Genomic DNA, 15,060 nt, shown 5'->3' with positions numbered 1-15,060 from the left:
ACGAATCCCTAACCGGCCAATAGTAACAGTGATAGATTAAGTACAAAACTGTGTTGTAGGCATTTTCCCTGAACACCCTTAGTAATAACAGTTTTTCCAAGGCTACCGAACTTTTCTAACCTATTGTAATGGGCAAAAAATAAGCTACTGAAGACAAATAACAGTAACCAAAACTACAATGTGCAGCAACATTTTTACAGTCTTTTATGGTGTAGGAAATCTGCATTCTCTGTTGTAAACCTTAGTCTGCTTAATTGTTCTACTAACCACAATTGTCTCATGAAATCTTTAAAAAAAATGTGCAGTATTGCTGATTTTTTCTTTTCAGAACATCTCGTTTCTGGGGTCTAGTTTACCACCAGAGGCCATAAAAACACCTTAACAGAGCAATAAATCTATCCAGGCCAGGTACAAGGACAAATCTGGATCTCACATAAGCCCTTTGTCGTACACAAAATTGAAAGCCTTTATATGGAGGGCGTCTTGTTTAATACAATTATGAGACACATTTTCACACTAATGATCGTAGCTCTCAAATTATTCTAGAGACAAATGGTTTCCAGTAACCAAAACAGCCCTTATCAGCATTTTTCAATCTGATCAAACCCATTAATGTGAGTGTTTTGCATGCTATTGACTGCATCAGTAAGTCTGTAGGTCTATTAGGTTACGCTAGGTGAAATATATTTGTAGTAAGTTAATCTTCCCCTCTCTAATGTGTTTTGGTAAGTCTAATGTTCACTAATGTGCTGAGTTGGTGTTTTTCTACTTTAAAGAGAGGCATTAAATTGATTAGAAATATATTGTGTCGCCACGACATCAATTAGTGGTTATTTATTTGAGGAGACAAGGATATTTATGGTAGCTGCTGTTTAGATTTATGGTGGAGTCCAAAGTAGATGTCGTTCTGAACAACACCAAAAAGAAGATATGTTAATAATGGCTGTGCAATAAATTATATACAAATATTAAATCCTGTAAAAATGTCATGTAAATCCTGAATGGTTCTCAATGTCTTCAACAACAAACCACTCCGTTGTTACATAAAGCTAGACACAATTGTGCACAAATTGCATGTGAATGTCACAAGACTTGTACAACTCTGAAGTAGTTAAAGAAGAAATTAACTAAACCACAAATTTCCAAGGACATACCAAAAATAAATAAATATATAAAAAAAAACAGTAGTCAACACAGGATCAATGTAAATGTGGTGATATCACAAGAATGGATGTATTATGGATTTAGATATGGTTTTGTTCATTTAGACCATCACAAATACACCAACAATAAACCAACAACTGTACTCAGCTGGATTACTGTGTGCGATACAGAGAGTTACCAAGCAAGCAAGCCAAGAAATCCCCCAGTTTGTTAACTAATCAACTAATTGGGAAATTAATGTAATAAAATGCAGTATTTGTTATAAACAATAATTTTTGTTATAAACATTTATATTTATCAGTATTCATGTCCACAAAATTGTAGCATACTTGCAAGTTACATTGGTGGGTTACTCACTTGACATTGCAGTGCATAAAGTGTTGGGGGGAAAAAACACTCAAGTCAATCTGCTGGTAGTTGTCATGATGAAAGGTGTTTCTTTCTCAAGTGCTACCTTTAGAATTACAGCATGAGTAGGAGAATAAGATAGGCTACTGACAGGGGGAAATAGGATGTATGGAAAGGCATAGACGAATAGTGAGCAGAGTACGAATATTCACGTTATGCTGGGTACACACTAAAAGATTTTTAAAATCTATAAGATCTTCAAGATGTGAGAGACCACAAACATGAGGACAAAAAATCCTAGATTTAACCGTTTTGCTCCTATAGTGTGTGGTATCCTCGGGGTTCCTCCCCACACATCAGGATTTCTGATCGTAAATATTCAACATGTTGAATATTTACGATTCGCGATCGGGGTGCCTCCGACGTTCTTCCGAGCAGATTCAGTCACTCTTAACACACCTCACACCGCAGGAAAATCTGATCAAATAATCTTCAGAACCACCAAGATAATCGGGACATTATAATGTCGGAAGGGGAGAAATCGGCCCGATTATTTTATGGTGTGTAGGCCTACCAGCATTAAAGTGGAATTTTCCTGATGAGATTCGGTGGGTGGTAGATAGGCAAATGGTTCAATTAATCCCCTTAAAACTGCAACCCCGGCAGGACTTGAACCTGCAATCTTCTGAGCCAAAGTCAGACGCCTTATCCATTAGGCCACAAGGCTGGTGTTTCATAATCTATCGCTAGAATCAACGAATCGTTAGCAGAGTCTAATCTTTTTAAACCGGGATGAACGATTCGTCCAGAAATCGATTAGGGATGAGCTTCCCAAAAGCGTCATTACCCATCTATGATCGCAGTAACTTGCAACAGTTGCTTTTGGAAAAAGCACCCTAGAGCGGGTTTTAAGTCACTGACTCATCATTGAATCGAGAACCGTCTCTGTTTGGCCATTTGTTCGACAACTGAGCATTCGTACAGAGTATTTTATTCACGAGGTAATGATGAATATTTTTATTAAACGTGCAAACGTGCTTAAAAAAATAATACAATTTGAAATAAATTTCCTTTTTGTTTAATGATTAGGTTATAGGCTAGTTAAAATCCTTTGTGTTTGAGCTGAATCTTGCAACAAACTGAAATGGAACCATTGAAATCGCACTAAAAAATATCAGACTGTCATCTGATATTTCAATAAAAATTCTTCCAGTGTATTTTTGTAAAAGAATTAGGCCCTACAAGCAGTCGGCGCAGAAAACAAGTAGGCTATCACGTGACAATGCCGTCTTTGTGCCGCTTCTGAAGCAGCCTTGAGAACAAAGCCATACATGATTAACATCCCCCATAGTTGACAGAGACCTCGTGGCCTAATGGATAAGGTGTCTGACTTTGGATCAGAAGATTGTAGGTTCGAGTCCTGCCGGGGTCACAGGTTTTAAAGTTATCTTCAGCAACGCAACCCGTAAAGATGTCCTGTGATCTATGAAAATAGGCACACCGTAAAACTGTGGTAATCAAATGTGTTAAATGAATCCCTTGCATTGTAGCAGTAGCATACTTGTTTACAAATCTCTCTGGATAAAAGCTGTACTAACTGAACAGATGTAAATGCCATTAGTGCATTGTATTAGCCTACTAGAAATGAGATTAATGTACACAACCGCCTCCAGCATAACTGCATTGTTTGTTAGTCACGCAGAGGTTTGTTCTCTGCGTTTGTGTAATCTATGTAAGCCTGACAGTAGCATTTTAACAGAGCCTGACTTATTATTAGCAATATACAGCACAGTCTCCTTTATAGAGTTTGCTTTGAGACAGATCATTTATTTATTACCATGAATGTGGCCCAGAAAAATCGGAAGGATTGTAATTAAATGCGCACTGCAAAATGTAGATTACTATAGGATGCTGATTCTTGGATGTTGATTCTGCTTATTAAAAAGACAGATTGAATGATTTTATATAGCTAGACCTTGAATGTAAAATAAAGCAGCTGCCATTCTAATGTATGCCGATCATAAAGCTAAAGTGAGAGTGAATCATATAAAATAATCACTGCAGGATTTAGGATGCCAGACATTGAGATTTAAATAATCAATAATCCAAATAAAGCCATGAAGATTCATTAAACAGCATTAAAATGTTACATCTGGATTCATAGTATGATCATTTTCAAATTCTCCAGTAGGTAATACATCAGCATTGACATTCAGATATGACAAGTTTCACTTATGGGAATATAACATTTGCATAATTTCCCCTGGCTGTAGAGTTGCTTCTGTCATCTTTAATGGACAGAGGGTGATGCCAAGCTGCCACTCATCCAGACCTTTGGGATGGTTGATGCTGGGTTAGTTTGCTACCTATGGATCATTTGCAGAATCTTTGAAAAGTGAAAGACTTGGTTAGTTTTAAATCCATTAGGTTATCTGTTAGCTGAAATAAAACACTCATCCACATTAGCTATATATTCAGAATTATTCCCTTGAATAAAAGTATCACATTATGAAACTTTATCAGTTATCTGCTCAGGAAGCAACTGGATTGGTATATTTTCTGAAGAAAATTTGAATGGTGCTTGCTTCCTTATGCAAAATGTTAGAGTTTCTGGGAGTTATACTCTTAATGCCAAAGTAGTTGCTAAGTTGTTACTATAGTGTTCTGGCTGGTTTCTCTGGTGATGCAAGGTGTTTCTCACAGACTCAAAACAAGTGTGTGAATACGATCACACAGAAAATTAAGAGCACACCTTTCATTAAAAATACACATGATTTGAGGTATGATTCATATCCAAAATTGGTGTGAGATGAAGTTTAATATGTAAAATTAGGGTTTCAGGTTCACTTAAGCTGATGTTTTACTTAGAAAGCACAGCTAAGAAGTATCAGTATATTAGCTAGTATATTAAAGGAACAGATTAACTAAAAATGAAAATGTGCTAAAAAATCCTCAGGCCACCCAAGATGTAGATGAGTTTGTTTCTTCATCAAAATACATTTGTAGAAATTTATCACTTGCTCACCAATGGATCCTCTGCAGTGAATGGGTGCCGTCAAAATTAATGGTTCAAACAGTTCAAACAGCTGATAAAAACAACACAATAATCCACAAGTAATCCACATGACCTATCTGTGGATTTTGATGTGAGAGGACAATATGTGATGGATTTTTTTCACTGGAAATTTGGATTATGGATAATTGGACTGGAAGTGACTGGACTGGAGTCGTGTGGATTATTGTGATGTTTTTATCAGTTGTTTGGACTCTCATTCTGACGGCACCCATTCACTGCAGAGGATCTATTGATGAACAAGTGATGTAATGCTAAATTTCTCCAAATCTGTTTTGATGCAGAAACAAACTCATCTACATCTTAGATGACCTAACGGTGAGTATATTGTCAGCAAATGTTCATTTTTTGGTGAACTGTTCCTTTAAAGCCATAAAAAATAATTCTGTGATTGACAGAATCTGGAGTTTAAAAAAAAAACTGTACATTTTTGAGACAGACACATAATTGGATCATTAGCTTGTCAAGATATATAGGCCTCAGGAAAAAGCTGACACAAAACAGGATGAGCGCCAATCCAGTGTTGCCAAATGACAATCTGCCAGAAAGATATTGTCTATATTATATTTGGACTATATTATTAATCTATCTGCAGTGATATGAGGTAGTGCATAAAATTAAAGAGTGAATGCTAATTTATTCAGGCTCAAGGAGCTGTGAGTTCACTTTTCACTTTTCACAGTTCACTTTTATAATTTAGGATGAACTGCTGTTCATACCAGTTCCACCATTTCTTATTCCAGAATCTAGTTTGAAATACCGCTTTCACACCAACTGAACTAACTGATGACAAACAAACTGCTCTGGAAAGCTGTAGTGTGAAGTGCATATTGATTCCATGTCACCTAGAAACAAGGCCCAGCTGTTTCAGGTGACGTGATGGAGCTGCGGCTAAGAGAGCCACACAGCAATCATTCAAATCTATAGTGATCTATTGACTCACAAATGCCACCTAAGTGATGATAATAAGTGATACCGCCATATGGGAAAAGGCAGAAAACAAGACCACAAAAGAAAATAAACCATTTAAAAAGGCACCAAGGAGCACAATCGGTGATTATGAGCACATGGTTTTAACACCTCACTCCATCTATATCATGAATGCATTAAGACAGACAGATCTAATTATGTGATCTCCTTCTAGTGAGAGTGGATTTCTCAAGGACTCCGATAATCCTTAGGGAGAAGATGATATTGGAGTGAAAACCGGTTATTAGTGTTATCACAGTAGATTTTGGAGGTGATTAAAAACTAGAACTGGACATAAAATTGCAGAAAGGGCAATGTCGGTAAACTTTCAATTAACCTGTGAAATTGCTTTGGCTGTTTCATGTTCCAATATTTACTGACCTATGACAACAAATCCAACAGTATAGTAGTTGGGTAATCACACCTTTAAAGAGGCTGCACGTGGTTTGGTTTCATTTCAGTGGTGCACAATTGTAACAAATCATTTCTCACAACTGGAAATGTTGCAAACCTTGTGTGCTTTGATGTCCAATGGTCCATACTGAGTACTCATTATATCATCCTGACCAGCAAAATGCATTAAAATTCGTAAGAGCATATGAGGGTTTAAACAGCAAGGCCAATTGCTTTCATTAATCATTTGAGGGCTGTCAAATTATGGATTACAGTACATGATACCTTTGTTAATGGCTCAGTTATTTGAGGTAAGGCATGATGTAATACATCGTATGCATCTGAGGTGAGAAGATTTTTCTTTTGACAGCTACTTTTTTCTGAAGGTTGCTTTTAAATTTTTTCATTTTAGTGAACCAACATAAACAACATAGGAAAGCAACCACTCTCCATCTCTATATCTCCTTTATTTAGCCTCATTTACAAGGGAAATGTGTGCGCATCTTTACAAATGTGCTTATTTGGAAATCCTATGGGTGTGTGGGAGGACATAAGGAAGTTAGTTTAAATTAAATATAAGTTTTTTTTTTTTTTTTTTTTTTTTTACACGGGTAACCGTATTGCAAATTAAAGCCATCAAGTTTTTACTCTTTTTCATGCATCAACAATTAGGAGTAGGAGTGCATGTATTGGCATTTTCAGGAAATGTTGGTTATGTGTTGAAGGCATGCCAGTGTGTTTTTACTTGCCACATTCCACTCTTTGTGGAATGTATCTAGATGATTCATTTAATATGTTAGCAAAGGTTTGGGTTTGTTCAGGTGGTTTTTATGGTACTATGTTTGAGTTCTCACTACATTTATGCATTTATGTGGAATTTCATCCAAACAGATTTTGCATTGCGTGTAAGTTCATGCACTTCCTAAGTTCCGCTATCTTGCTGTTACGTTTACATTCACATTTATATTTAGCACACACTTTTATCCAAAGCAACTTACGTTGCATTCAAAGTATACAGTTTATCAGTTCATGCATTCCCTGGGAACGTGCTGTTACTAGTGCATTGCTTGCACTACTGTTTGAACTACAGGAACACTATTTCTTAACTTTGCCTGATAGGATAGACCGCCTTTGAAAACATTCAGGTGTCGGAGCATGAATGCATTGGTTTTTCTAATGCAGTGTGTATGTTCAGTGTATGTTCTGGAGTAAGCTGAAACTACAAAGCAGGACAAGTGAACAAAGTGCATGGCATTATCATTTGTTGTTTAACAAATATTGCTAAGTTAAAAAAAAAGCAGATATAACTATAAGATGTAATTATATCAACTGAAAAAAAAATAAAAGTAATAGTTCACCAATAAATTACAAATTGTTGCAAATACTCACCCTCAGGCTATAGACGACTTTTTGTCTTCATCTGAACAGATTTGGAGAAAGTTAGCATTTCATCATTCGCTCACCAATGGATGCTCTATAGTGAATGGGTGCCGTCAGAATGAGAGTCCAAACAGCTGATAAAAACATCACAATAATCCACAAGTAATCCACGACACATGTTTTTATCAGCTGTTCATCACGCCTAATTGTGTGTAGAAAAAAAATCTTAATATAAATTAATTTTTATAGTTAAATTTATATTTTATAGTAAATTATAAAAATATTTGTTATATTTGTTTTGGCTTAAGTGTCACAGAAGGTGAATTATTTAATTTTGTAAACAAGTTGTACTACACTTCTCACATGGTATAAATGAGTCTTGAAATGAAAATAAATAGCTGCCTTTATATTGTAAATAGGGGTCACTCACAAAAGTATATTCAATTCTGGGATTCATTGGTATCAAAAACTTTGAAAACCCTCGTCTAAAAACCGTTGGCTCTGGGATAAGCATATAATATTTTTATAGACCAATAGAGTCTTTGCTTGTTCAATTAAATTGGCTTTTCTGGATTAAAAAAAGAAAGCAAATAGAAACAGTGTTAGGTTAACTGGGGTTAAATTTATTCTTTGGGACTTCATTCCGTACAGCCAAAGATTTTGCATTGGGCTCTCTTTTTATAAATGGTTGATTGATTCCAGGCTTTGTTTTTTAGGGGCAGTCATTCACTTTAATTTGAAATGGGATTTGGTGTCTAACAACAAACAAACAGGAGAGGAAAAAGTGCAGAGGAAATATCAATTCTAATATCGTCAAAGGATATTTAATCCTCTCAGACATGACAAAGCACCGTGATAGAGATGTGAGACGTGAACGAGGACAAAACATGCTGATCAGCTAATTGTTGTACATCCCCTCAATAACCTCACCTGATCTCATACAGCTGAGCTCAGCGCTTGAGGTCTTTAAAGGGAGGGAAGGTTCGTACTCGCACCCATTTATTGCTTTCCCGGCTCCATTTAGATGTCTCTGAAGACCTCTGAGCCCCCATTTTAACCTTCAATTATAAATTAAGCTGTTGAGGTAAAACGTGTTTATGGGCTAAATGTGGCCAATTTAATTTGAAATGGGATTTGGGTCGAAATGTCTTAGCAGCAAACATGCATAATGTTCTTTATTCTCACCGTTATTAGGTTAGACACTAGAGTCTTGAGGTGCAGAGAGCACTGTACATATACCTGAACTAATAAAACTAGAACAATATGCCAATATCCGGATTAATGGCAGACTTGAGATACAGTGCTTATAAAAGACTTTTTCATGTTTAGTGGCTTTACAGCAATGAATCACACTGGACTTCTTTAGGCTTTTTTGACACTGATCAACAGAAAAAGTCTATAAAGGCATTTCAAATAATACTGAGTATAAAATCCAAACTAATTCATTTCATAAGTATTCACCCCCCTTAAATGACACGTAAATAAATCAAATTAATAGTTAAAATTACTTGTGTGCAGTCAGAGAGTTTCAGCTGATTGTATAAAAGCAACTCTATCTGGGAGCTCCAACTTCTGGTGAGTCAATATTGTGGCAGAACTTACATAAAGTAAAAAAAAAAAAAGAAATCTCCAAGCAATTCAGCGGAAAAGTAATTGAAAAGCACAAGTCAGGGAACAGCTACAAGAAGACTTCAAGAAGTCATTGAATATCCCTTGGAGTATAGTTAAATCAGTAATTAAGAAATGAAAAGAGCATGGCAGTGCTGTAAATCTACCTAGAGCTGGCTGTCCTCAAAAAACCGAGTGACCGTGGAGGACACTAGTGACTAGTGAGGGAGGTCACCAAGACCAGCTGGAAGAGATGTTTCTGTCATCTGAAGAGACCAAAATAAAGCTTTTTATCCATCAAACTAAACACACGTCAGCCAAATACAACATATCTTTTGTGAAGCATGGTGATGGCATGCTGTTGGGATGCTTCTCTAGAGCAAGACCTTGAAGGCATGTGAGGGTATGAAAAGTGAAAAATACAGGAAAACCACAAGACTCCTATGACTTAAAACGATATTTGTTTTGCTGAAAGAAGCATGCCATTTTGAAAGAAGAATGGAGAAACACTGCCATTGCCAGTGAAACCTATCCACTTAAATGCAAGTCTGAAATTGCTGTCATCCACTTGATGGCAAATTATTGTTTAATGTTCATTAAATGTACATTTTCACTGACACAAAAGAATATTCCTAGTCCAAAGCTAAATAGATGTTGTTAATGTTCATGTCCTGGTGTAGCAAGATCAGTCAATCCAATTTATGGACGGACTTGAAAAGTGCAGAAAGAAACATGCAGTTTGCAGTTTTGAAAGACGAATGGAGAAGCATTGCAGTCACCAGTGACCCACAAACTGCTGCTACTTAATTGGGGTGAATGCAAAGCAGAATTAAACATGAAAAGTACTTTTTATAGGGAGTGTACCGCTTCAGCGTACAAAGAAAAGCTCTTCCATGGACACTTAATCTCACAAAAATGGTCAAGAAATATCTAATATTTATTGTCATATTTTACCCCCCAAACAAAACAAGAAATAATTTTTGGATAAAGAAAATAAAGCCTATTTTTAGGACCATTGAGGTTTTTCAAAGAAGTCCTATATCACTTAGCCTTACAAAAACTGGCCTTTCTTAAGTTTGTGTTCTTTAAAAAAAAAAAAGTCTTCCACTGCAAAGCCCACAGCTGCACTATTTATGAAGAATTTTGAAACTAATTTCTCCTCCAAATCCCAAAACGCTGGCAGAAATGACTGTCTACAGCCAATTTTTAGAGACCTACATAATCAAGGTGCCTAAATAATTCATAGTATTACTAATCCCAATTTCCACCAGCACAGCACAAAAGTCAATGACTATTTGACAACTGAGCAAGAGAGACATAAAAGTGCATAAGAGAAACCCCAAGTACAAGGCATTTAAATTTGACAAGACAAAAATATACTTGCCAAAAGCATAATTGGATATCCTTTGTGTTTCGATGAAGGGGGTTAAAGTTCCCGTTGGATGGTCTGTCCTCCATTCTTTGTCCATCTACTGCCCTCAAGTGGTAGTTTTTAAAGGACAACATACATACACTGATAAAGAAGTGACAGTGAAGTAGATGAATAACAAACAATATAACTACCACCCTGCTGGGAAAATTATTTCATGCTACATTTTACTAAATACTTTGGATTTTGATAGTGTTGATAGGATGAGATAGTGTGGAAATAGATAATGTGTGTACAACTCTTTAAAATCCCGACAGCTCATTAAAATCCTAAAATGTATCTGCCTTTGTAACCTTGAGCACCTGGAAAGTGGTAGATAAGAGAAGTTCTTTTGAAAAACAGACTAGCAGGTGTTTTTCTACAATGAAATTAAGCATTATGAAAACTAATAAACAACCGTGGAAAAGTACTGGGCAGCAACAAGTGGTCTCTACGCTCATTGGACAGTGACCGTCCGATAACAAAATTGTATGGTATCCTGGACAAAGAAAGATTCAGATGTTCTACAGTTATCTCGGCTTTGTTGTCTTCTTGCAATAAAGTCTAATTTTGACTTCTGAAACTCTGCCTCCTGAGCATTATTTTGCAAGACAAAGACTTTTCTCCACTTGTTGATCACATGCAATGAAGTCAAAAACCGACCTTTTTAATATTGCATTAATCGTCATATAGGTTTCCAGTTACAAGCAGGATAAATATACAAATACATGACAGATGACAATAGAGTGTATCTATACGACAATCTGAACATCATTTATATTGCCATCATATGATGGAATAGGGTCCAAACTCATGGAATCATAGTCCAAAAATATGAAAAGCATAAACTTGCGGTCTGTTTTCCAACATATTCTCCATCATGTTCATGTCTTCCCATATTACAGAGCCATAATGAAGCGTCTGACTTGTTTTAGGTACTCTGGCTTCAGGAAGTCCTGGAGTTCATCCTTTTTTACCCAGGCAAATGAATTCTTCTCCAGAGGTAAGTGCTTATGGCTGGATAGCACCGCTTTGAAAAAGAACACCTTGGCTCCAACACTGCCCTCTTTCTGAATGTCCTTTGGGTATTTATATTTGTAAAATCCACAGGGTGCATTGCCAAGGAAAGTGGCCTTTAGTTCAGCACCTACAGAGGACAAATTAAACAGAAGCTTAATAATTTAACCTGCAGCCCATTCGATTTAAGAATTACAGTCTTGAATTTTGGCACTGAATGTTTCTTTAACCAGAAAATGTAATCATGTTTCATTTACATTTTTCTTGCCCTGCTTGTGATTCAGTGTTAAAACTGTAATCATTAATTGTCAGCTTATTAAAAATGTTTGATTATCAGCTCTTCTTAAAAGCTGACATAAACTCTCCAGTTAAAACTGACCAACCTGAAGCTGTCTAAATGACTAGTACAATATAAGCATCAGAATCAGACAGAGCTTTATTGCCAAGTATGTTTGCACACACAAGGATTTTATTTTGGTGACAGAATAAGCTTCCAATACACAGGGACAACAACACAGATAATAAAAAATTAAGATATGTGAATAAAATACACATATGTATATATGTATAAATAAACAAAATAGACAAATTTGTATGTACCTGGAAGACTTGCAAGAGCACGTTCGGCCGTCTGTCGAAGTGTCTCTCCCGTCTGCCACTGTATCTGAGGCAGGAGCCAAAGCTTTTGACTGCCAACATCCTTCTTCACCAGCAAGATCAGGCTTTCTGCTAAACAACGCTCTGAAGAACTCACGCCTTTCTCGTCAACACCTGTAATTTGTGCACATTCAACATGTTTTATAACTCTGAAATGTCTTAAAAAAGCACGACTTGCATCAAAACAATGATTTAATCTGATTTTTTTTTTAAAAGACACTATCACTGCCGATATAATGCTTACCTTGTGACCTCGGAGCTGGTTGATATTGCTTCAGTTTTTGTTCCCAAATATCTTCCAGATCTTGGGCTGTGAAAATTTCATTGTCTCTATAATCCTCCTCCTCTTCATCTGAATCCTCTTCTTGTTTTCGGCTCATCCGTGCAGCGTCCTCGAGGAGCCTCAGGTCATGGTCCGAAAGCAGACTTCTCTCTAACTCCATCTGAAACAGTAAGTTATGCTGGTTATAGGTGGCTCATGGCGAGTAGATTAATGGACGGGCAGCATTATAAGGATAGGCTTGAAGGGCAGAGGACAATATTAAGATACATACAGACACACAACCTCAAAATATGCTACATAGCACACTAAAATTAGAAAAATACAAGAAATTATATGTATGTAAATGGTGCCATCACCAACTACACCATCCGAAAACATTATATGAGCATAATGTATTTAAAATAATTATAATATTAGTGACCCTGGTCCACAAAACCAATCTTAAATAGCATGGTGTCATATGATGTCAAAAATACATCATATGGGTCAAAATGATCGATATTTCTTTTATGCCAAAAATCTTTAGGATATTAAGTAAAGATCATGTTCCATGAAGATATTTGGTAAATTTCCTACTATAAATATATCAAAACTTAATTTTTGATTAGTAATATGCATGGCTAAGGACTTCATTTGGACAGCTTTAAAGGCGATTTTCTCAATATTTGATTTATTTATTTATTTTCTGCACCCTCAGATTCCAGATTTTCAAATAGCTGTATCTCGGCCAAATATTGGCCTATCCAAACAAATCATACATCAATAGAAAGCTTATTTATTCAGAAAAAATGAACCCTTATGACAGGTTTTGGTCACATTATATATTTCATGTCAAATATTGATTCTTTCATACCTGGTGCATTAGCTCCATGAACTGCTCCTCAATAGGGCTCCTATCTTGAGAGACCACAGGCAGTCGCTGCAGACAAACGGCTCCATGCAGCGCCCACGGAGACGCGACACCCGCAGTTTTGACATTTTGCGCAGACCACTGTTGCCTAGTGGACGAAACATTTCGCACGCCTTTGTTTAATGTAGTTGTAGTTATTATTCTCCATAATGGTCTATAAACTCTAGTGAAGGGCGCCGCCATCTTGACCGCACGTGTTCCCGTAGTGCTTTGCGGAGTTTGTCAAATAGACGCGACTATTTCGAAAATAGGGGGAACCAGTTTAAGTGAACAAAGGTTTGGCGGTATTTGCAAAGGTCATTTAATGAAAGTAAAGAAACACTATAGTTATATTATCTGTTATTACTATATGAAATCTAATAAAAAATACTTTACGTCACATTCGATACGCTAGCGTCTAAAATGTAATTAAAAACACCCCTCTGAAATTTAGTATGACGTTTACATGAAACGAACTGTACGCGACCCTCAGTGTCTGCCAAGCTACCTAAAGTCATGTGTGTATGTTTGTGAATAAACTGCATGATTTAAACACACACTATGTATCTTAGGTTATATAGCCTCATTCGAGGTTCGTGTCAGCAGCTTTTTGAGCCCTTGAATTCATCTGGACGAATAATGTAAGTAGCTTATGTGGTCGTTATAGCAGCCCATCTGATAACGTGTTTGATATTTGTGTGACAGACAAATATCCTCCACTGTTAACGTAATGTTTTGTGTTGACGCTATATTTAAGTCAACACAACAATCATATAACAAAAGTTGTCATAATATTAATCTGGTTTCATACTACTACTGTTATGCCATTTTTTTGGGCATGGTACTGTGGTAATACCATGTTTTTTTGGACATGTAACGTTACCATACTAATAATGTTTTGGGGTTTTTTCTCACCATCTAGCATGATTATACTGTGGTGTTCTTTGACGTACCTCCTAAGTATTATTATTTTTACTGTAAGTGAAAAGTTTACAGACACATACTCATTCTATATTACTACTTTTTTCCACATTTTACATTAATAGCGAAGTAATCAAAACTATGAAATAACACAAGATAAAAGGTCTTCTATTTGAGCTTCTTCAAACTAAGTCATCACCATATGTGTCTAGAGACCAGCTTTGCACACTATGAATGTATTTTGTTACTAAGGGAGTTAATTGGTTGTTGTCTCCTGCAGTGGGGGAAATGTTGGGCTTCAGCGTCCGCTGTCAAGCAGTGCCATGCGATTACAAGAGGCTGATGCCAAACCAGTGGAAACCAAGAAGCCATCAGCCCCTGTCAAAAGACTGAAAGAGTATGACAGAAACAGTGACACACACCTGCTTTCAAATATAGTTTTAACCCATGGTCTCCCAAACCTTTTAGTCAGTTCTTAGGATATAAATTATCACATAAATTAACCCCAGAGATTTTAAATAATAAATGGATTGTAATACATTTTAGGATTCTTTCATGAATAAAAAGTCAAAACAACCGCATTTATTTAAAACAGACATTTTTGTAACATTATAAATGTCTTTACTGTCAATTTTATTCAATTTAATGCATCCATGCTCAATAAAAGTATTCATTTCTTTCAAATCCTAAACTTTTGAGTGTTAGCGTATCACAGTTTCTGCAAAAAAAATAAAAATAAAAAAATAAATATATATATATATATGTATATGTATGTGCGACCCTGGGCCACTAAACCAGTCATAAGGGTCAATTTTTCGAAATTGATGTATCTTTCCATTGATGTATGGTTTGTTAGGATAGGACAATATTTGGCCGAGATAAACTATTTGAAAATCTGGAATCTGAGGGTGCAGAAAAATAAAAATATTGAGAAAATCACCTTTAAAGTT

General features: G+C 36.1%; 2 protein-coding genes and 2 non-coding genes across 4 annotated transcripts in view; 2 read left to right on the top strand and 2 right to left on the bottom strand.

The window, feature by feature from the left end:
• Positions 1-2,166: 2,166 nt before the first annotated feature.
• trnaq-uug (transfer RNA glutamine (anticodon UUG)) lies at positions 2,167-2,239 on the bottom strand. The gene has a single exon. It is a non-coding gene; the product is annotated as a tRNA-Gln (tRNA).
• Positions 2,240-2,871: 632 nt separating this feature from the next.
• trnaq-uug (transfer RNA glutamine (anticodon UUG)) lies at positions 2,872-2,944 on the top strand. Its single transcript has one exon. It is a non-coding gene; the product is annotated as a tRNA-Gln (tRNA).
• Positions 2,945-10,570: 7,626 nt separating this feature from the next.
• Positions 10,571-13,432, bottom strand: LOC107685237 (39S ribosomal protein L46, mitochondrial-like). The gene is made up of 4 exons (XM_016481754.1): positions 13,154-13,432; positions 12,262-12,460; positions 11,961-12,131; positions 10,571-11,490 (listed from the first exon to the last, which is right to left on the bottom strand). The coding sequence occupies exons 1-4, from the start codon at positions 13,391-13,393 to the stop codon at positions 11,243-11,245; spliced, it is 858 nt and encodes a 285-aa protein (XP_016337240.1). The 5' UTR covers positions 13,394-13,432; the 3' UTR covers positions 10,571-11,242.
• A 234-nt stretch (positions 13,433-13,666) lies between these two features.
• The window catches only part of LOC107685236 (28S ribosomal protein S11, mitochondrial-like), a 9,906-nt gene continuing 8,512 nt past the window's right edge, over positions 13,667-15,060 (top strand). The window contains exons 1-2 of the mRNA XM_016481753.1: positions 13,667-13,830; positions 14,391-14,507. Coding sequence (XP_016337239.1) covers positions 13,751-13,830; positions 14,391-14,507 — 197 coding nt within the window. The 5' untranslated portion in view covers positions 13,667-13,750. The remainder of the gene's footprint in view (positions 13,831-14,390; positions 14,508-15,060) is intronic.

Source organism: Sinocyclocheilus anshuiensis, unplaced genomic scaffold, assembly GCF_001515605.1.
Source record: "Sinocyclocheilus anshuiensis isolate Anshui unplaced genomic scaffold, SAMN03320099.WGS_v1.1 scaffold333, whole genome shotgun sequence".
Lineage (NCBI taxonomy): Eukaryota > Metazoa > Chordata > Actinopteri > Cypriniformes > Cyprinidae > Sinocyclocheilus > Sinocyclocheilus anshuiensis.
This window is presented reverse-complemented; position numbering and strand designations above follow the sequence as displayed.

What these genes read in the sequence shown, in the direction of transcription:
- LOC107685237 (XM_016481754.1), bottom strand. Translation starts at nt 13,393, where the DNA reads ATGGCGGCGCCCTTCACTAGAGTTTATAGACCATTATGGAGAATAATA. An exon ending in TCATGGAGCTAATGCACCAG is followed by an intron (nt 12,461 to 13,153) that starts GTATGAAAGAAT and finishes TTACTGTTTCAG; the next exon opens with ATGGAGTTAGAGAGAAGTCT. An exon ending in ACCAGCTCCGAGGTCACAAG is followed by an intron (nt 12,132 to 12,261) that starts GTAAGCATTATA and finishes CACAAATTACAG; the next exon opens with GTGTTGACGAGAAAGGCGTG.